Source organism: Talpa occidentalis, unplaced genomic scaffold (assembly GCF_014898055.3).
Source record: "Talpa occidentalis isolate TD23 unplaced genomic scaffold, MPIMG_talOcc4v2.1 talOcc4.7, whole genome shotgun sequence".
NCBI lineage: Eukaryota > Metazoa > Chordata > Mammalia > Eulipotyphla > Talpidae > Talpa > Talpa occidentalis.
The window spans coordinates 84792784-84815103 of NW_023605083.1; the positions used below are offsets into that span (position 1 = coordinate 84792784).

Below are 22320 nucleotides of genomic sequence, written 5' to 3' on the forward strand. Positions count from 1 at the left end.
TTAAAGAAGATGGACAAATCATATAAGACCTTAAGTCACTGTAAAGACTTTGGCTGAGTGAAATAGGGAGTCACTGTACAGAGAAAAGACATCTGACTTGCATTTTAACAATCACTCTGGCATCCCTGTTGAGGAAAAAAAAAAAAAAATAGAAGGACAAGGGCAGGAACAGGGAGCCTATTAACAGTGATTGCAGAAATCCAGGCAGAGAAAGAATGGTGGCTTGTACCAAGACAGAAGCACTGGAGGCGAGGAGAAATCTTTGGAATTTGGATATATTTTGAGATTAGGGGTGGCATAATTTCCTTATACTCTGGATATGGAATGTGATTCCAAGACTTTTGGCATGATCAACTGAAAGGATGAAAATTCTATTAACCAAGGTGGAGGGTTTGCATTTGGAGCTGTTTTGGGGAAGATGAGGATATGTTTTCACTTGCTCTTAGCCCAAAAGGCCGAGAAGTGATGTTAAGTTTTCAATATCCAATTAGAGATACTGAACAGGCAATAGGATATACAAGTCTGAAGTCTAGGAAAGAGGTCAGGCAGCAGTATCAGCCTGTAGATAATATTTAAAATCATGGGGCTCTATGATGCACCAAGGAAATAAGAGAAGAGGACCAAAAGCAGCCATAGACATGCCATATCTGTTTCCTTTGTTCTCCTTCATCTCCTCAGTCAGTCACACTACTAGCACCATAATTTCTTGTCAGAAGTCTAGAAGTCTTCCTTGATTCTTTATAAAATCCTTTCTACATCCTGACCCATCCACTTCATCTTCATTCCATCCAACCTGGTCTAAGCCATCATTCTCTTCTAATTCCTCTACCTGCTTCCCTTTTTGCTACCTCCCACAGTCATTTTTACCCAGTAATCAGAATGCTCTTTTTGAAAGGCAGTTCAAATCAAATTACACCTTTGCTCAAAATTTGCCAAAGATCTGTACAGCAAGGGAAGCAGCTGCTTGAAAAGGCAAAAGTTGCAAACCATATATCTGAAAAGGGGTGACCATTTAGAATCTATAAAAAACTCCTACAACTCAAAAGAAGAAGTTGAGTTGATAAATGGGCAAAGAATTTGAATAGGTATTTCTTCAAAAAAGACATACAAATGGCCAAAAAGTATTTGTAAAGATGATCAGTATCATGAATCATTAGAGAAATGCAAGCCAAAATCACAATGACATATCTTACAACCCTCAGGATGGCCACTTTTTGAAAAAAGAAAAGCAATGTTGATGAGGTGAATTTGAAGCCCTTTGCTTGGTTGGTGGGAATATAAAGTGGTGTAGCCATTATGAAAAACTTTTTGAGCTAATGATGAAATTACCAATGATTCGGCAATCCTGCTTTGGGATATATATAGAAGAATTGAAAACAGGTTCTTGAAAATATGTTTGCTGCAAATGAAAAAATGTTTACTGTAGCATTATTCACAATTGCAAAAAAACAACTAAATGTTCATTGACGAATGAATGGATGAAACAAATGTGAGACACACACACACACACACACACACACACACACATATACAATGGACTTATTATTCAACCCCCAAAAGGGCATCACATCTGATAAAGGACTGTTATCTAACTACATAAAGAACTCTTAAGACTCAACAATAAGGGCCTCTCTAGTGACCTAGGGGTTAAGTCTCAGTGCTATCATTGTGATGGCCCACAGCAATGGCCTGTGTTTGATTCCCAGCCAGGGAGCTAACCCACATATGGCACAGCATTATCTCCTGTCTTGCCTGCTGCTTCCCTTAGCTGCTCTGCTCCATTCTGTCTCTGGAGAATCCTCTCATCCCCCACATCTCTGGTGGCCTATACCCCAGTTTTTCTATGCAAAAATAAAAAATCTTTTAAAAGAAGATTCAACAATAAGAAAACAACAACCCAATTTAAAAAATAGGCCAACACCGAAACAGACACTTCACTAAAGAAGATACACAGATGACAGACATGAAAAGATGCTCTGTCATGTGTCATCAGAGAAGTTAGAATTAAATGAGTTGTCACTACACACCTATACCAGTGGCCTAAATCTGGAACACTGGCAATAGCAAATGTTGGTGAGGATGTGGAACAACTCTCCTTTTTATAATCCTTGGTGGGAATGCAAAATGGTACAGCTACTTTGGAAGAGAGTCTTGGTTTCTTTAAAAACTGAACATATTCTTACCATGCAGTCAAACAATTTATGCTTCTTGGTATTTACCCAAAGTAGTTAAAAGTGGGTGTGAACCAAATTTTGCACCGAGATGTTTATAGCAACTTTATTCATAGTTGCCAAAACTTGAAAGCAACCAAATGTCCTTCAGTAGGTGAATGGATAAATACAGTGTGGTATGTCCAGATAATAGCACATTATTCAGTACTAAAAAGAAATGAGAGGCTGCCATGGTGGTGTAGGGGTTAAGTCTACTGCTATCATGCTATCCCCCGCTACTGTTGAGGCCTGGATTTGATCCCCCACCAGGGAGCTGACCTCTCCTGGCTCACCTGCTGCTCCCCTCAGCAGTATATTTCAGTAGATCTGCCTGTTCTGTTCCCTACTCTGTCTCTGGTGAATCATCTCACCACTGCCCTCCACACAAACACACACTCACCTCTGGCCTACACCCCAGTTCTTGTATGCGTAAATAAATAAAAATAAATCTTTAAAGAAAAGGAATGAGCTATCAAGTCATGAAAAGACTGGAAAGAACCAACAATACATATTATAAGTAAAATAAACCAATCTGAAAAGGGTACATACTATATGATTCCAACTATATGACATTCTGGAGATAGGCAAAACCATATGGAGATAGTAAAAAGGTAAATGATTGCCATGGGTTAGAGAGGAGGAAGAAGTAAACAGAAGGAGGACAGAGGATTTTCAGGGCAGTAAAACTACTCTGTATGATACTGTAATGATGGAAACATGTTATTACACATTTGTGGAAACCCATAGAATGTACCACACCAAGAGTGAACCCTAATGTAAATTACTGAGTTTGAGTGGGAATGTGTCAGTGTAGGTTCATCAGTTGTAATTCTAGTGGGGTAAATGTTGATAATGTGGGAAGCTATGTGTGTATAGGGGCAGGGGTACATAGAAAAGTCTCTGTACCTTTGGTTCCTTTAATTTTGCTATGAAATTAAAATTGCCCTAAAAATAAAGTCTATTAAAAAAATCAAGTCACAGGAATGATAATAGGCTCTCTATGAAATGAGTGTGTGTGGGCTTATTTGGGGGTAGAAGTGGAAAAGGTGGTTAATGATGGATGCTTGTTCCTCTTTCTTTCTTCTTCCATTAAACATGTTTGAAAGGTTGTCTTTTATTCCTCCCTCCCCTGATTTGTGTAGTTGTTTCACTCTAGATCTGTAGTTTTTCTTATTTCTCGTGTCATCCCCTTGACAAACGAGAGTATATTTAGAATAGTAGCCACTTAATTCTTTAACATGAATATCCTTCACAACTTTAAAATCATGTATATACCCTTCATGCTCATTCTGACAAAAATCTTAACCTTTCTGTGCCTCACTTTACGTATCTGTAAAATGGGTAACTAGTAATACCTACCTCATAAGTTGTTATAAAGAAGAAATGTTAAGGGCCTCCCCGGTGGCACAGCAGTTGAGCTCTGGGCTGCGAAGCTGCCTGCAGCCTCTGCAGTGCCGGTTCAATCCCTGGCTGCCGGGTGAGGGTCCCACATGGCGCGACAGACCTCTCCTGTCGCCTGCTGCTCCCCTCAGCAGTGTACTTTGGTCCTTCTGTCTGTTCTGTTCTCTGCTCTGGCTCTGGTGAATTCTCTCACCCTCCCATGCTTTTGACTGTACCCAGTGCTTGTATGAGTAAATAAATAAATAAATCTTAAAAAAAAGGTATTAAAAAAAAAGAATAAATGTTAATACACATTTACAATAAAAATCATGGAACATATCTGGCATGTAGTAAACACTCAAATGTAGAGCTGTTATTATTGCTGCTGTTACTAACGGGTATGTTTTTTCTCTTCATGTTTATCCTATCAACCAAATTTATTTCCTTTATGTATATTCCTTTTTTATGTATATTCATTCCTTTAATCTTCTTTGGCTCCTTTATAATTCAAAAAACTTCTTCACTGGAAGGGATCATGCTCAGCGAAATAAGCCAAAAAGAAAAAGAAAAATACCGGATGGTCTCACTCATAGCAGGAATCTAGAAAACTTAAATAAGGGACCAGGAAAATGAATATAAGAAAGTGAAAATCAAAATCAACAAAAAACTATGAACCAGAGACACTTTTTGGGGGGTGGGGGGCGGGAGGGGAAGGATTGGGGTCAGAATGGGGCGTTTGCAATTGTATGGGGGAATATAAAAATAAAATTTAATATTTAAAAAAAAAAAAAAAAGAAGATGTGGTACATATATACCATGGAATATTACTCAGCATTCAAAAAAGATAAACACATGCAATTTGCAGCAACATGGATGGAGCTAGAAGGGATCATGCTCAGTGAAATAAGTCAGAAAGAAAAAGAAAAATACTGGATGGTTTCACTCATAGCAGGAATTTAGAAAACCTAAATAAGAGACCAGGAAAAAGACTAATCAATACAAAGTAAAAATCAAAATTAACAAGCAACTATAAACCAGAGACACACTGGGGGTGGGGGGGAGGAGAGGGGAAAGGAAGAACTAGAGTCAAAATGTGGGGTGCAATTGTATGGGGAATATAACCAAAACGAAAATGCATACATTGTGCAAAGATGAAAAAAATGTAAGAATTATATAAAATAAAATATTGAAATAAAAAAAAAACAATTTAATGAAAATAAAATTTATACATGCAGAGAGGCTGATACAGATTTTTTGATCTTTTTTTTTTAAGAGTGAAATTCTGAGAGTAAACTTATTTTTTACATCTTATTACAGGCGGTATGCAAGATTACAATTATGTGTGGGCCAACTGTTTTGAAATCACACTAGAACTATCGTGTTGCAAGTACCCACCTGCTTCACAGCTTAAACAAGAATGGGAGAATAATCGTGAGTCTCTGATCACATTGATTGAAAAGGTAAAGTAGCTAACTGGAAAGTTGGGGTATGGAAATGATGGATTAAATGATTTGGTTGTGTATCAGTAATAGTCTATAGTAGATACCCTTTAACCTTGTTTTTTAGAAATTCTAGCATCAGTGCAGGGAGGTTATGTTCTTTTGCATTCCATATTGATTGTCTCTGAACTGTCTACTTTGATTCTGTTTTTTTCAGGTTCACATTGGAGTTGAAGGATTTGTTAAAGATTCAGTAACAGGATCTGGCTTAGAGAATGCAACCATCTCAGTGGCTGGTATTAATCATAATATCACAACAGGCAGATTTGGTGATTTTCACAGATTACTTATTCCTGGAACTTATAACATTACAGCAGTTTTAACTGGGTAAGAATTTAAATTAGACTCTTAGAATATCAGATCTTCTTATGTCTTAGAACTATAGTCTAGGAAATTTTATTTACTATACCTGGCTTTTATTTTCCCTTGTTTTTTGATTTTTTCCTATTTTATAATGAAAAATATTTTTGTGGTTTTTATGTCGTATAGTCTAAGCACAACTAGGTAAAATTGTAAAATTGGGAGGAAAGAGTATTAAAATCTTGAAAAGATGATCAAACTGTGTAAACCATTGCCTCAAAGCTAACTGAATACCAGAGTAGAAGCTCTCTAAAAGACATTTTGAAGAGCTGTCTTATCAGCTTTCTAATTTATTAAACAAGTAGTCTCCTACCTCCCCTGGAAATCTTTCTGAATGCTCACTTTGATAATGATTTACTTGATAACCTTTAATTTTGAACATCCCTATTTGGGAAAGTAATTTGAATGCCAGTTTAATAATGCACTGCAAACAATTGGATAATTTATCCCTTCTTTGAGTATTGTAGCAAAATGACCTCCCTCTTTTATCATATTCTCTTCCTTTGAGTGTAATTTTTGGTAAATATTCTAATGTGTAGACCTGAGAAAATGGTAATAGAAATAACTCTCTGTAGACAAATTATTCATGAGATGATGTGCCTGAAAGTCTTGTATTTACATATCTGTCTTTATTTCATTTGAACTTTGATAGATCACCAAGTACAAGAGAATGAAAAGGTTTTTGTACTGTTATAATGTTAAAGCATTGTGTTTTAATTTAACTCTAAGTTGCTACTTTTTCAATTTTTTTTCTCCCTAGGTATATACCGCTAACTGTTAATAATATAATAGTGAAAGAAGGGCCAGCCACAAAGCTCAACTTTTCCCTTCGGCCAACTGTCACTCCGGTAATCCTTGACACAACTGAGGTTGTAGCAACTGCTAGCACAGTTGCTATACTTAATAGTCCATCTGAAACAAAATCCTCCCCCCAGCCAATTCAACCAAAGGACTTTCATCACCACCATTTCCCTGATATGGAAATCTTCTTGAGAAGATTTGCTAATGAATATCCTAACATCACCCGGCTTTATTCATTGGGAAAATCAGTAGAGTCAAGAGAACTTTATGTAATGGAGATATCTGATAATCCAGGTGTCCATGAACCAGGTAATTGGTGTGGTCTTACAGATAATTTCAATCAGACCTCACAAGAGTTGTATATTACTATGCTTCATCAAGAAAGGTCACTAATAGTGTGTATAACTGGAACAAAGAAAATGTAACCAATCTTTTGCCAGAAAAGAAGACAATTAATTAGATTATGTTAGACAGTGCTTAATATGCTGCACAGACTGGATTCTTTTTACTAATGGTATTTTCATATTGTGTATATGTGTAACACATACACATATGTATTAGTAAGGAAGCTACTTTCTTAGATTTTTTTTTCTGCTGCTTTTGCCAATTTAATTTTTTTAAATTTTTAGTTTAGGGTTTTAACATATGTTGGGATGAAAACAGAGTCCATGATAACTGAAAAGGAAAAAAGGTCTTTCATGTAATTATTCTGTTTGTAGGTGAACCAGAATTTAAGTACATTGGAAATATGCATGGAAATGAAGTGGTTGGACGAGAAGTGCTATTGAACCTTATTGAATACCTTTGTAAGAACTTTGGAACAGACCCTGAAGTAACAGATTTGGTTCGTAACACTAGAATTCACCTCATGCCATCCATGAATCCTGATGGATATGAAAAGGCCCAGGAAGGTAAATCATAGCTCACTACTTGTGCTTAAACTTTTTGATTATCAGATGTTCTAATGATTTGTGAGTAGAAGATAATTTTAGCTGGTTGTTTCCATGGGATTTTGTCCTGTTTTCCTTGTCATTCCTAGTTAGAGTTTAGCTCTTTTTTTTTTTTTTTAAGATTTATTTTTATTTATTTATTTATACAAGTACTGGGTACTGTCAGAAGCATGGGAGGATGAGAGAATTCATCAGAGTCAGAGCGGAGAGCAGAGCAGGCAGAATGACAAAGTACACTGCTGAGGGGAGCAGCGGGCGGCAGGTGAGGTCTGAGCGCCATGTGGGACCCTCACCCGGGGATCGAACCGGTGCTGCAGAGGCTGCGGGCAGCTTTGCAACCCAGCACTCAACTGTTGCGCCACCGGGGAGGCCTGGGTTTAGCTCTTATATTATTGTAAGATAGGTTAGTTCATTCAATAATTTATGTGAAAAAGTTTATATTTAATGGAGTTCTCTTCACTAGTGACTCTTACTAACTAAAAATAATAGAAGATATTTACAAATTATTCTATTTTGACAGTAATTCTTATTAAATTATTGTATTAGGAACCTTAACTCATAAGTGAAAAATTAAACCAAATATCTTTTGAAGACAGTCATGGTTTTTACTCCCAATTTATTCTCCATGCATGCCCATCTTTCCTGGGGCAACATGGTAAGGGCAGTGCTCTCACTAGGAGAATGAATGTCTATATCTTCCTACCTGTTGATTCCCTCCAGAAAATGATACCAGTAAGTAGAATAAGTACCATAATATGACTATACAGCCACATGATTTATTACTCACACACTGATCTCGGAGAAAATCAACCAGTGACTGACTGGGTTAATCCTTACAAATATAGTTCAAGCCCTTTCCCTAAGGACCTCATTCTTTGTCAGTCTCACAAATCCCTCAGACATTCCTCTAGACCTTTCTGAAAGGTGAAACTACTAACCACTAGTGAGCCTTCTACTACAGTTTTCTTTCATTCACTTGCAATATTTTTTTCACTATAATGACAATAATAGGGTTTCTACCCCATATTTAAATGAAATAAGCTTAAGTTGAACCCTTTCTCTTCCATCAGAGCAGACTTCCAACTTATATTCTTTTTTTTAAAGATTTATTTATTTATGTACGCAAGTACTGGGGTACAGGCCTGAGATGTGGGGGGTGAGAGGATTCACCGGAGACAGAGTGGGGAACAGAACTGGCAGATTGACTGAAGTACACTGCTGAGGGGAGGAGCAGGCTAGTCAGGAGAGGTCTGCTGCGCCATGTGGGTAGCTCCCTTGCCGGGTATCGAACTCATGATGCAGTGCTGCAGATAGCTTCATAGGTTGTATCTTAACCTCTTGTGCCACCAGGGAGGCCCCAACTTATATTGTTGACTAACTTTACCTTTTTGTGATCACTTTAGTGAAGCACACCACAGTTTTCTCCTTTTCATTCAGTCTGTTTCTTTATGATGTCTTAGTGAACCGTATACTAGCACAATAGAGTACCCCTCTCATTAATAATGTCTGTTCAACATTGTGATTGTGTCAGTAATGTGGATTTTTATTTTTTTTTTAAAGATTTATTTATTTATTTATTTATACAAGCACTGGGTACAGTCAGAAGCGCGGGAGGGTGAGAGAATTCACCAGAGCCAGAGCAGGGAGCAGAGCAGGCAGAAGGACCGAAGTACACTGCTGAGGGGAGCAGCGGGCGGCAGGAGAGGTCTGCGTGCCATGTGGGACCCTCCTCCGGTGGCCCGGGAGCAGCCGGGGATCAAACCAGTGCTGCAGAGGCTGCGGGCAGCTTCGCAACCCAGTGCTCAACCGCTGCGCCACCGGGGAGGCCCAGTAATGTGGATTATTAATAATTAAAAATACTTAAATATAATTTGTATGATTGGCTTTTTCCCCTCAAAGAATGGCCAGAGGGCCAAAACAGAGAGATAATGATTTTACCTCTCTGTTCAAAAGATCTGAAAAAGATACATACACATATAATACACATGTAATACATGTCTATTATGTATATATAGACACACAGTGTCTGTATATGTATATATAGACACACAGTGTACAGTATACAGTGTAAAAAGATGCATTTTTTAAACATAGTGTGATTGGTTATAGTGTACATTAATAAGTTCACATTGACCTTTGAGATAAGATATTTGAAGTAGCATGTGTTGGATTAAAATATAAATGAAACATGGCTTAAATTAGAATCCTTTATTATACAGGAGATTCATTAAGTGTAATTGGCAGAAACAACAGCAACAACTTTGACCTGAACCGAAATTTCCCAGACCAGTTTGTTCAGATCACAGATCCTACCCAACCAGAAACTATTGCTGTAATGAGCTGGATGAAATCCTTTCCATTCGTACTGTCAGCAAACCTGCATGGAGGTAATAGCAACTTGATATTCTACTAATTAATTCTTGTTGAGAGCATTTGAAAATCCTGGTAGAATTTTATCTGTTTATAATCTTAAGCTTTCTTGAAAGATGGGTATCCTGTTATGCTGTATGGTAAACAATAATAAAGACCTTTTCTCATTACTTTTTAAGCCAGTTTCCTGGCTGTTTTTCCTTCTCCTCATTCTCTTTAAAGTTTAATAAATCTTTTTAGTATGTGTAGATTTTATCATCTTTTATCTGCTATATATTTAACTGCAACAAAATATCTTCATTTTCTTGTACTGTCTGAGCTTGAATAGCTCCTATAATTCCGTGGGAATGGAGCAGTTAAATAGAATGAGAGATTAAAATTAAAAATCATCAGTATCCAACTAGGGTTGTATGAATAAGAGTGAGTGAAGGTGTCAGTACCCAAGAAAGCTGAAAACATGTCCACATATAAACTTGTCCTGAATGTTCATAATAATACTATAATAAACAAAATGTAGAAATAACTCAAGTAACATCAACTAATAGATGGATAAATAAAGTATGATATAACAATGTAATAGAATATGTTGTCCATAAAAAGGAATGAAGTACTGATGCTTATGTTTATGAAACACATGCATATGAAACATAAACATATGCATGCGTTTCTTAAACATAGAGAAATCTTGAACACATTAAGGTGATAGAAGCTGACTACAAGAGATCATTCATGGTGTGAGTATTTTTTGTGAAATGTCCAGAAAAGGCAAATCATTAGAGATAGAAAGTAGATCAGTGATTGTCTCAGGCTGGAGTGGGGAGCAGTGGGAAAGAATGGAATGATAGCTAGTGGGGAAGTAACTTAATGTCAATATTTGTTAGCATGTCCAGAAGAAGTATTGCAGTTGATATGTGATGGCACGACTGGGAGGGAAATCAGACATGGGGGACTGCTATGTCCAGCATGCAGTAAATCTTTATTGTCTTAGTGCTCATTATATACTATTTTAATTGCAGCAGGTGTAACATCAAAGCATACCATATAATGATAACATGTATGAATGATTAGTCTATTTTCTTACTATTATCTATTTACTTCAGACAGTAGGGTACCAGGTGGTTAGTTCTCACACACATAATCTTATCATCCCCTAGCCAGAGCCTGGGAAGCTCACTCATTATTTTTGTTATTCTCAAACTGTGGAGATGTACGCAGGTCACTTCCAGGCTCTCAACACCAAGTCCTGTCACTCAGAGGTTTTCCTCTGAGACACATGTGTTTTCACATGCCTTAAAGATTTGGGTCAAGGCCCTTCTGCTCATTGCTCAGGGTCTCTCCATTTTGTTATTCTCAGACTGTGGAGTTGTAGAAGCCTGACTCCATGCAGGTCACTTTCCAGGCTCTCAACACCAAGTCCTGTCACTCAGAGGTTTTCCTCCGAGACACATGTGTTTTCACATGCCTTAGGGACTCGGGTCAAGGCCCTTCTGCTCACTATGCGGGGTGGCCGCCTCCAACAGTCTATGAATATGGTGAATTACTTATTTTCACATGTTGAAAGGGAAAGCAGCCATAGATGATATGTAAAAGAGTGGAAATGGCTGTGTGTCAATAAAACTTTAATTACAAAAAACAGGTGATAGGCTAGAAATATTTCACCTTAGAGATACAGTCTGTCAACCTTAGACTACTTTATTAGGTTTACAACTGAAGTATTTGTCATATGAAATAAACTAGCATGCTTGTTTACATTTATTGTGTTTAGTTTACTATGTTCCAGTATGTTTAAAAGATGAAAATACACTACCTGAATCTATAGTCTAATGTGGAAAGACAGGCCATGTGTTCAAAAGTGAGGTGAGAAATAGAGGGAAGAAATTTCAAAGTGCATACAATGTAAAATATCTGGTACAATTTGAATGGATAGGCACAATTAGGATTTAAAGGGAAATCTTCTAAACTTGTAGCTTCTGGGGGAGAAAAAAGGCAAAAAGAAATGAAGGAGGACCCTTTGGCAATTAGTTAGTAAGGGGGAAGAAAAGAAAAGAGGGGGAAATGTGGGGCTGTCCAGGATAGAAAAGAGAACCATAAAATTAGAGGACTCACAGCATCACCACCAAGCTGAAAGCAAACAAACAATCCACGCTTAACTACCTGACCTGCTAAACTCACAAAAAAGGCACCATGTGCCCAAAAGAAATGAAAATATATGTCCACCCAAACACTTGTACATGAATGTTCATATAACTCCATTTGATTAGTTTCTAACGTGAGCATCTTTTTTCTGAGTGTAGGTCAAGATTGCTTTGTTATCTATATATAAGTCATGTAAACTTTTTGATTCCATGTCTGGAATGAGGAGGATGGGTTAATTGGGTTTCAGGGATCCCTTCTTTTTTTAAAATCCCACTACCTTATAAATGTCTGAATTTTATTGAGTAGTATCAAATTTTGCTCAATTTTTCTGATTTTAAATAATGTAAAATATGAAATCATTTAATACTTCTAGTTTCAGTGTTGGCTTATATATTACACATATAAATTCAGTTAAATTCCCAAGACCTTTCCATTTAAGGAACTTCTAGGTGTTAAGCACTTGCTTCCCTTCTCACTTATCTACTTTGGTTTCGAAGTATGAAGAAATTAGCAACCTTTACATTTCGCCTGAGGATATTAGTCTTAGGAAATTGCATTGGTTTCTTGTCTCTGGCAATATCGTGAAATGCTTACTTTAATGATCCATCTTGAAACAGACAACATGATACATTTTCTTCCTTTCCCTTGTAGGTTCTTTGGTGGTTAACTACCCTTTTGATGATGATGAACAAGGGCTTGCCACATACAGTAAATCACCAGATGATGCTGTGTTTCAACAAATAGCACTTTCTTATTCCAAGGTATGCTTGTGCTTAAGCATAAAATGCTATAGAAGTAATTTTTTCATTTAAAATATACCTTAAAACAAAGTCCTTCAAGACTCAGGTAAAGTGATTTCTTCTTGGTTAGGCCTTTCATGATTCATTTTCGGCAGCTATATACTGCTTTTGCTCCTCTATTGTCCATAACAGTGGAAGAATGGAAATAACCCAAATGTCCATTAATTGATGAGTAGATAAAAAAATATGAATTTCATTCAGTCATAAAAAGGAATGCAGTACTGATACAGACTACAACTTGAATGATCCTTGAAAACATGCCAAATAAGTCTCAGTCTCAAGCAACCATGTATTATATGATTCCATCTATATAAAGTATCCATAACAGGCAAATTCACAGAGACAAAATAGATTGGTGGTTGCCTAAGACTTGGAATCAAGGAGAGGCAGGAAAAAGGTAGGAGAGAAAAGAGGGGGTAGTGTTGGGTATGGGTTTCTTTTGGGGTGATGAAAATATCTTAAAATTTACTGTGGTGATAATTACACAAGTCAGTGAATATTCCAAATACTATTGAGTTGTACACTTTAAATGGGTGAGTTGAGTGGCTAGTGAACTATATCTCAATTAGGTAGACTAAAGAAGACTAAGAGATATTCATTCACAGTTCATATATAGGCCCCAAAAGTCCTAAAATTTATATACCAAAATGTTAAGTGATTGATGACTTCTAGATTCATATGCCTTTTCATTTTGCTTGCCTGAATTTTCTAATCTTTCTATAATAAATTTAATTATATTTTAAGTATAATGAAATTCAATTAAGTGGGGAAAAAAGCAGCTTTGTACTGTATATTGTGACATAATTTCCAGGGGACATTGGTGGAAAAACTGGTAATCTTTAAATAGAATGTATTATATCAGTGTTAATTTCCTTGTTTTGATAATTGTACTGTAGTTATGTAAGATGCTGGCACTAGAGAAAGCTGGATCAAGGGTATACCAACAGTACTTTTTTTGCAACTTACTGCAAGTCTAAAATTAATTCAAAATAAGACAAAAGAAAAGTGTCTACTAGTTCTCTCATGCCTCAGTTTCTTATCATCTGATTTCTGCCTACATTATCTTACCAGGAAGTGCTCCCTCAAAGCTTATCCGAAATCTGCTTTTTTAAACTTTCTTGACCCCTGAATCTGACACTATTGTCTTCTCCCCTTGATATCTGTTACATTGTGTAATAAAAGAAAACTCTCTTCTTTTTCTCTTTCATTGACTTAACTTCATCTCTTATTCCCCGCGGCCCCCCCCCCCACCATTCCTTACTGTGTTCTTAGTCATTTTTACTGTCTTGGCAATTTGCCTGTTATCACTATGTAAATGCCTCTTTAAAAAATTGTTTCACATAATGAAGCTTTACTGTAAAAATATTATAATAAAGTAAAAATCAAAATCAACAAGCAACTGTAAACCAGAGATACACTATGGGGTGGGGTGGAGGGATTAGGGTCAAAATAAGGGGGGTGGGGATTGTATGGGGACTATAACCAAGATGAAAATGCATACATTGTGCAAAATGAAAAATGATGTAAAAAATATATAAAATAAAATAAAAAATAGAATAAACTATAAAATATAGGCAAACAAAGAGAAGAAAATAAACTTAGAGATCATCAATTCTTGAATGTCTTGGTATGTAACTTTTAAACTCTGTTGTTTGTTTATAAATATACTGAGACTGGTCACCTACATCCTTACCCCTAGTTGTCTTTAAGTTGTCAAACTGTTTACATTAAAAGTTTTAATTAGGTCTTTAAAAATTATCAAAGTAGAGTAGTGAAAAGCATGAAGATAATAAAGTGTACATAGTAAAATCAAATTGCCACAGCCTCCCAGGTGCTTATTATCCCTCAATTGGATTATTTCAGCAGTAATCTGATGAATCTCCCTGGCTTTGGTTCATTTTTCACATCACATTTTTATTACAATAAACTTCTAAATCCATGAATATATTATCTAGTATCCTTTTTCTGAGCTCTTCACTGACTCCCTAATCAGTGAGAATAAAGTGTAAATATTAATAACGACTGCCTAGAATATGGTATTCAGAGTGGGCCATTAAGGTGTGCTAGATGGGCCATTAAGGTGTAAAAAGAAAATATTATATTTAATTTTTTAATTTATCTTTTAACTTTTTAAAAATTATTTGCATGTTTATAAAAGATATACATGTGTATTATATTAATGTAGTAGAATAGTACTATATTTATATAACATATCACTAAATGGATAAATTGATAGATACTGATGGAAATAGAAGATGTGTGCAAGTCTTTAGCGGGGGGAAAAAACAAAGTAAAAGTATACAATTACTGCAATCATCTAAAATGATTTTTATTTAACCAGAGAGTGGTGGACTCATAAGTCTGTAATTGTAAGCTCAGAAAGCTTACAATTACTGCAATCATCTAAAATGATTTTTATTTAACCAGAGAGTGGTGGACTCATAAGACTTGGTATACTAAGTCTATGGAAGAGGGTTGCTTATATATTTAAAGTAAAATGGTTCATTCTCAGTGATGGGAAAATGAGAAATTATTATTTTTCTCTTCATGTTTTTCTGTATTTCCCTCCACCATTTCCAAAAGAGAGAAATGTTATTTTGACTACCTTTTATAACAATTTCTTCAAGATATTTTACCTGACACTTCAGTCAGAGATAATCTCTCTTTTCTAGATTTCGATAGCATTTATTTATAATTCCCTGGCAGTTTTTCTTACTCTCCGTTAGATATGCTATGATGCACACATATTATGCTAGACTCTGTGGTAGATGCTGAGGACACACAAACATGGGCTGTTTTGAGGAGCAGTATATTGTCTTTAGGGCAATAAAAGATGCAACCAGTTGTGCCAGGATAATTGTGCAAAGTGTAGTAGTCTAAGCACAGAGTCAAATTTCCCACAGAAGTGAGAGAAAGCTGCCTATTCTACACTATATGTGAATTATCTTTTCTGAACTTTAACCTTATTAAGACTATGAAATGAAAGTATGACTATGAACATTTTTTTTGCTTTGAAGAGGGTTGGATTTTATATTACTTGTAATTGTGAATAGTAAATAAAAGTTCCTCCATTTTTTTTTACAAAGCATGTTTATTAAGTTTGATTTTAAAAAGTAGATACCGGATGGCCTCACTCATAGCAGGAATTTAGAAAACCTAAATAAGGGACCAGAAAAAAGACTAATTAATACAAAGTGAAAATCAAAATCAACAAGCAACTATAAACCAGAGACACACTACGGGGTTGGGGGGAGGATCGGGGAGAGGAAGGACTAGGGTCAAAATAAGGGGGGTGGTGCAATTGTATGGGGAATATAACCAAAATGAAAATGCATACATTGTGCAAAAATGAAAAATGATGTAAGAATTATATAAAATAAAATATTAAAAAAATTCAAAATGGCATAGAAAGTTACACATTGAAAAGTCTCACTGCTTCCTATGGCCCCAACTACCCCATTCTCACCCCTATATACACCCTATTTGGTAACTACTTTTATTATTTTCCCTTATCCTTCCCATGTTTTTTGATGCAAATACAAATAAATGCAAGAATTTTTTTTTTTTTTCAGGAAAATTCCCAGATGTTTCAAGGCAGACCTTGTAAGAATATGTACCCTAATGAATATTTTCCTCATGGAATAACAAATGGAGCTAGCTGGTATAATGTCCCAGGTAAACCTTATTTTGTATCAAGGCCATATAACTTGGTGGATTTTTTGTCCCCTCTGAATTGCTATTGCTATTGATTTTTCTAATTTTCAGAAAAAATCATTCTTTTAAAATATTGTTTAAGTAGTTAAGAGCACATAAACCTTTCAACTATTTTACACTTTGTCACACTTTGAGTTTTGAGTAAAATGAACTAAAACTGATGAAAGTGTTGTATTTTACTTCTGGTTATTATAAAACATCTCAGATGTACTAGTAAGAAGAGTGTAAGCTACATGTGGATTCTTCGTCAATATTAATGTATGGATGTTTTACCCGAACCACAAGCAGCAAAGAACTCTCAAAAGAAGGCATGAATATTTCTCAGCTGATGTTGATAAAAGATGACTTTTGCTTTTTACTAGGAAAGTTGTTTACCTTTTGGGATCTGAACTAGTTGGAACATCTTCAGAAAGACTGATATAAATTTTTTCATCCTTTAGGTGGTATGCAGGACTGGAACTATTTACAAACAAATTGCTTTGAAGTAACTATTGAATTAGGTTGTATGAAATACCCATTTGAAAATGAGCTGCCAAAATTTTGGGAACAGAATCGAAGATCACTCATCCAGTTTATGAAGCAGGTGACTATTCAGGAGTTAAACTGAAATTTCTCCTAAGAGCAAGAAGATTTCTGTGTATAGATAGGATTTTCAGAGAATGATTTTAGAATATACTCTTTTGAATTCCAATTTAGCCTACTAATATTTTAGTAATTTATAAAGAAATTGATGGATTTTAGAAGTTTATTTGTATTAATGGGAAGAGTTGAAATGATTAAACAATGTAGTGCTGTTTTACTCTTAAAAAGTGGTCAATTTTTTACCCTTATATTTTATAAAGACTAACGTAAAGGTAAGTTAATCTTTATGAAAGGCTAACATAAATTGGATGCATGCCTAAGCATTTTTCAAATGATAGAAAGATGGGCTATGGGGGTAAATATTTTTTATTTTTCTTTTTGCCAGTGATTAGCTGTGAAATGATTAATTACCTTTTGTTTGGATATTCATGGTGGCCAATAGGTAAAGAATATAAGAAATATGCTAATATGGTTATTAGGGTAGTCTGACTAATACTTTGTGTCAGTAATTATCCTTCTTCTTCATTCCTTTTGCTGAGTGGAGTGGCATTTACATACTAATTTTTAAAAAAATTTCATTCTGAGTAATTTTAAATATACAGAAAAATAAGACTAATACAGTAAATACTTCCCCTAGATTTAACAATTTTTAACATTTTGCTGTATTTGCTTTATTTATATTTAAATTGCATATATATACACATTTTTGTTGAACTAATCTAATATTAATTGCAAGTATTATGCTATTTTATGCCTGAGTATTTGAGAATACATTTTGTGGAAATAAGGATGTTTCCCTACATGCCATCTCTAATGCCATAATCTCACCTAAGAAAATTAGCAATAATTCTAAAATATTGCCTGCTACATAGTCTATATTCAATTTCCTCATCTTGTCCCCAAAATGTCTTTATAGCTATAGTTAAGAACCAGGATCTAGTCAAGTTTTATGCATTGCATTTAATCATTCTATCTCTTTAATATAGAATAGTCCTCATTTTTCAAAAACATTTTCATTTTAAAGAGACTAGGACAGTTTTCTTGTAAGATTGCAACAGGGTGGTCCCCAGGAAAGGGGGAGGTTCCAGGTTCCCTGCCCCACCCAAGGAAGGGTGGAGCTGAGCAGGAAGAGGAGAAGCTGGAGAAGAGACTGAGGAAGGGAGGAAGCAGGATGGAGCCAGGAGACCTGGAGGAGGCACATGGAGCCTAGAGACACGTGGAGAAACTGCGCTTGTCTTTGGGTTGTGGACTGGGTGACACAGACGTGGGTGAGACCCTGTGGGGAGGTGACAATGGCAGTTTTTATCTTGATGTTGATTTTGCTCTTTTCCTTCCGGGCTTGTCCGGTTGTTTGTGACCCTTTTCTGTGGGTCCCCACTGGAAGATGCTTTAGACTTGTGGCAGGCTTTGGGGCCTTGCTCTGCGCCATTCCCATATGGATGGACTTTTACCCACGAGGGGACGGGTAACTTTGGGTGCTTCATTTAGAAACTAGATTATTTGCCTTACCTGTATTGTTTCCTAGTTTTATTAAAGTTCCTTCCCATTAAAGTCTCCTATGTTTTGTGTTGATGCGGCGGATGGCAGAACCCATTTAGAATAGGCAGGTTTGCGGGGTTTGGGCTGCCCCTCTCTCTGTCCTATAACCTCCCCCTTTCCTGGGGACCACCCTGTTGCAAAATGTTCTATATTCTGAAGTTGTCACATGTGCTACTCTTTAAACAGTGTTATTTATATTCCTCATGGTAAAGACAAAACTGTCCTATGAGAAAATAGCCTTTCAGAAGCTAAAATATTTTGTGTAATGGACATTTACGTTGAGCTTTATACTGAACTCCTAAATTTCTGTTTCACATGTTTACCATTATTAACAATGTTATTTTGGATATGAGCTCCCAAAATAATTTCATGATGATTAACTAAAATCTGGTATCCCTGTATTTATCCAGGTTCATCAAGGTGTCAAAGGATTTGTACTAGATGCTACAGATGGCAGGGGTATATTAAATGCCACTATTAGTGTTGCTGAAATTAATCACCCAGTGACTACTTACAAAATGGGAGATTACTGGCGTCTCTTGGTTCCTGGAATTTATAAAATCACAGCCTCTGCTCGAGGGTGAGTGACTACGGCTCTGAAATTGTGTGCTAGAGATAAGACAAATGTGATTTCATTCTGTATTGCTAGAAAGCCCTAGAAAGCCTTCCAAGCAACCTTGAGCTTAACGCTAATAAGTTCAGAACTGGTTACACATTTGACTTACCTTTAGTAGAAAAATGAAAAAAAAAAAAAAAAAAAGACTTATCAGATGGGTGAAATTATGCACCTTGGACAATGGCCTCTTTTGTCCTTCTCTCAGATCACCTGCCTTCTATCTAAATACAAAGGGAGCCATCATCTGTCATGAGTGGTTTCCTCCTTGATAGTAACAATTGTACCTGTTAGTTGGAAAACAACTTTGTTGCATGCTTCTAGTCATGTTGCCCAACAAAAACTACCACTTCACATGTGTACCCTTTGAAAATTCTTCACATTCATTGTATGTTTCCCTGATTGTTTCAGTGAGAGTCTTTCTCAAAGAAAGGCCTTTTTCATCTTTTTTATGGCTTTTTTCCCACAAAGATAACTATATTTATTTTCTAAAAAGAAAAGTATATTTATTTTCCATAAAGATAAGTACTTCTTTCCACAAAGATTAAGTATATTTACTTAAATGGTAAAAAAGAACTTAGGACCTGTTTTTCCATGGAAAAAAAAATTTTTTTATCTTCCTCCTCCTTTGCAGACAGCTTAGAATTGGAACCAACTGCCTACTTAATCTGAAACTCATTGTTTTTACTTTTTGTAGTTTTCTTTTTTGTGTTTTGATAAGTGTAGATGTTATCATAGGCTATTTTCTCTTCCTCCCATTAGCTACCTTATTTCTGACGAATTAGTTTGACCATCCATTAAAGTAAGGATAAGCATGTGAACAAACTTATATACCTTTCTTAAAAAAATATTTTCAAATATTTTGTGGCCCATAAATCGACAGGTTAGAACTTTACATCAATGAGTAATAAGCTGTTCACTGTCTTCAGTTTTGGTGTAGTATTAGAAAAACTGAAGCAACAAGGTAGCTGAAAAAAAGGGCCAGAACACTGTTTTTGATAGAGAATGTTCTAAAAAATACCTCCAAACTTTTCCACCTATGTACCCTGATGGCAGACAAGTGAACTCAGACATAGAAATATACACTGTATGTACAAACTTTGTTTGAAAGTCATATATTTAATCTTAACTTACTCATATTTTACAGTCTTCTCATGTCTGTTCTTTGTTGATGTTTAAGACAAATATTAAATTATCATGAAGTTAAAAATTTGACAGTTAAGAAGAGGCACCACATTAATCTCAAGGATTCACATCCTCTACACTTATGTTTCCACAGGGCTTAGGTACTCTAGCTGAAGACGTGGCTCTAAACTGTCTCCTTTCTTACAGATATAATCCAGTTACCAAGAATGTGACCGTAAAGAGTGAAGGTGCTATTCAGGTCAACTTCACACTTGTGAGATCTTCAACAGATTCAAACAGTGACTCAAAGAAAGGAAAGGGGGAGAGCACCCACACAGAGGACACCAGTGACCCAGTTAGTAAAGAGTTCGAAATGTTAATTAAAGACCTTTCAGCTGAGAATGGTTTGGAAGGCCTCATGTTACATTCCTCCTCAAATCTGGCTCTTTATCGATACCATTCATACAAAGACTTATCAGAGTTTCTGAGAGGACTTGTGATGAACTATCCACATATTACAAATCTTACCAAGTAAGCATTACCTTTTTATTGCCTTTTTTTAAGGTTACAATTAGCACTAGCTATGTTGAATAGTTTTTGTAGTAATTTATTAATAGAAATATTTGGGAGCTCAACGTACAGAAAGTTGGAGCTTACTTATTTTGAAACAGGTATTTTCTTGGAGATTTTCTAGTAATGAAACCTGTAAACTTGTATGAGGTACTATGGAGTAGAATTACTTATTACATTAGCAATGTATGGCCTGTGCCTCCAGGAAATGTAAAATTACTCTTCCCAATGATTACTTTGATTTCAAAACCCTTTCCACTTCTCAGCTGCAAATTCATGTTCTGACTAAATATTACTTTGTCACATCTTGCTGGGGGCAAAGAAGGAATTTGGAACTATAAGCTAACCTGTCAGGGATAATGTGTAATATTTTTTTCAAATTAGAAAATGAAATGCTGTCATTTCCTCTATTACTCTCTATTTAATCTCTGTTGCATAAAGCCTTAAGATATAAATGATTGAGGATCTGGGGAAAATACTCAATACTGAATTATATAAAACTGATAGCTGAGACAGCCTTTACCTTCATCTCTGAGGCCTTTTGCCTCACTTTCGTTGTTTCATCTTAAGTCCTCTTTAGGACTTAAAAAATTATTTTAAATTATTTCCTTATTACAGTACTCCAAAATTATTTCTTTGATATTTTGATTCCTATTGTTTGCCTATTGTAAGGCCTTTACTTTACATTTTCCCCTGAGCTTATAGTTCTCCACTACATAACTAATGAATATTATCTAACCTTTTACAAGCAAGTATTTTATTTTACAAGCAAGTTTAACTTCTTGAATACAGGTTTATGATTTTCAAAAATAGATACAAAAAATGCTAATTACTTTGGCAATACCAATTGCTTGTCTTCCTCAACTTATTCCTGAATATTTCTTCTCAGTTCAGATTTTAATATTATCCATTTTAGTGTTACATGGAGCTTATAGATTTTCATATTTTAAAATAAAAATTTGGATATTATTTTGCTGTCAATTTACTGAGTTCATTTAAATTTCTTTTACCTTCAAATTCAAGATACACTTTTCAGGTATTTTTCCCAAAATATGCAACATCTGTCAGTGGTAGAACATGAGGCAGTTTGAGGTGGTCCTCCAATAGGCACTAAGTATCCTGAAGAGCATCATGAGAAAGCATTTTTTTTTCTGTTCTGTTACTCCTTCTCAGTTTAACAATATTTTGTTTCTATCTGACTCTTATAAGTGTTCCTATATAGCGAATAAAGCAGGCCATAAGCTCAGAATTTTATATCAAATAAAACTCAGACCTTGGACAAGCAGATCAATTAAAATTATTTTACTGTGATACTGGTATTGCACTTATATTTATATTACATACAATATATTTATAAAGTATCTAATTTACATATGTTAATTTAGATCTTAACAAGTGAGGTTCTCTACACTTACATGAATTTAAGACATTAAATAGTATGGATTATAAAAGATAGGGTAAATATTTTTTTTTTTTATTGCATTGGTATTGGTGTACAACACTGTGTAAGATTCAGAGGTAGAGATTCACACCTCTCAGGGGAGATATTGTGAGGATGGAATGAGAATGACTGGATTTAGAGGAATGCTGAAGAACTAAGCCATAATTTCTTCTAACTCTGAGAATACCTCACTTCTATTTGACTTCTTTGGTCAAGGAAAACTAATTTTC

General features: G+C 35.5%; 1 protein-coding gene across 1 annotated transcript in view; it reads left to right on the top strand.

The window, feature by feature from the left end:
* CPD (carboxypeptidase D) overlaps window positions 1-22320 on the top strand; it is a 56892-nt gene that overhangs the window by 17720 nt on the left and 16852 nt on the right. The window contains exons 3-12 of the mRNA XM_037495268.2: window positions 4908-5050; window positions 5247-5416; window positions 6210-6559; window positions 6970-7161; window positions 9420-9587; window positions 12358-12467; window positions 16079-16181; window positions 16661-16803; window positions 18752-18921; window positions 20287-20610. Coding sequence (XP_037351165.1) covers window positions 4908-5050; window positions 5247-5416; window positions 6210-6559; window positions 6970-7161; window positions 9420-9587; window positions 12358-12467; window positions 16079-16181; window positions 16661-16803; window positions 18752-18921; window positions 20287-20610 — 1873 coding nt within the window. The remainder of the gene's footprint in view (window positions 1-4907; window positions 5051-5246; window positions 5417-6209; window positions 6560-6969; window positions 7162-9419; window positions 9588-12357; window positions 12468-16078; window positions 16182-16660; window positions 16804-18751; window positions 18922-20286; window positions 20611-22320) is intronic.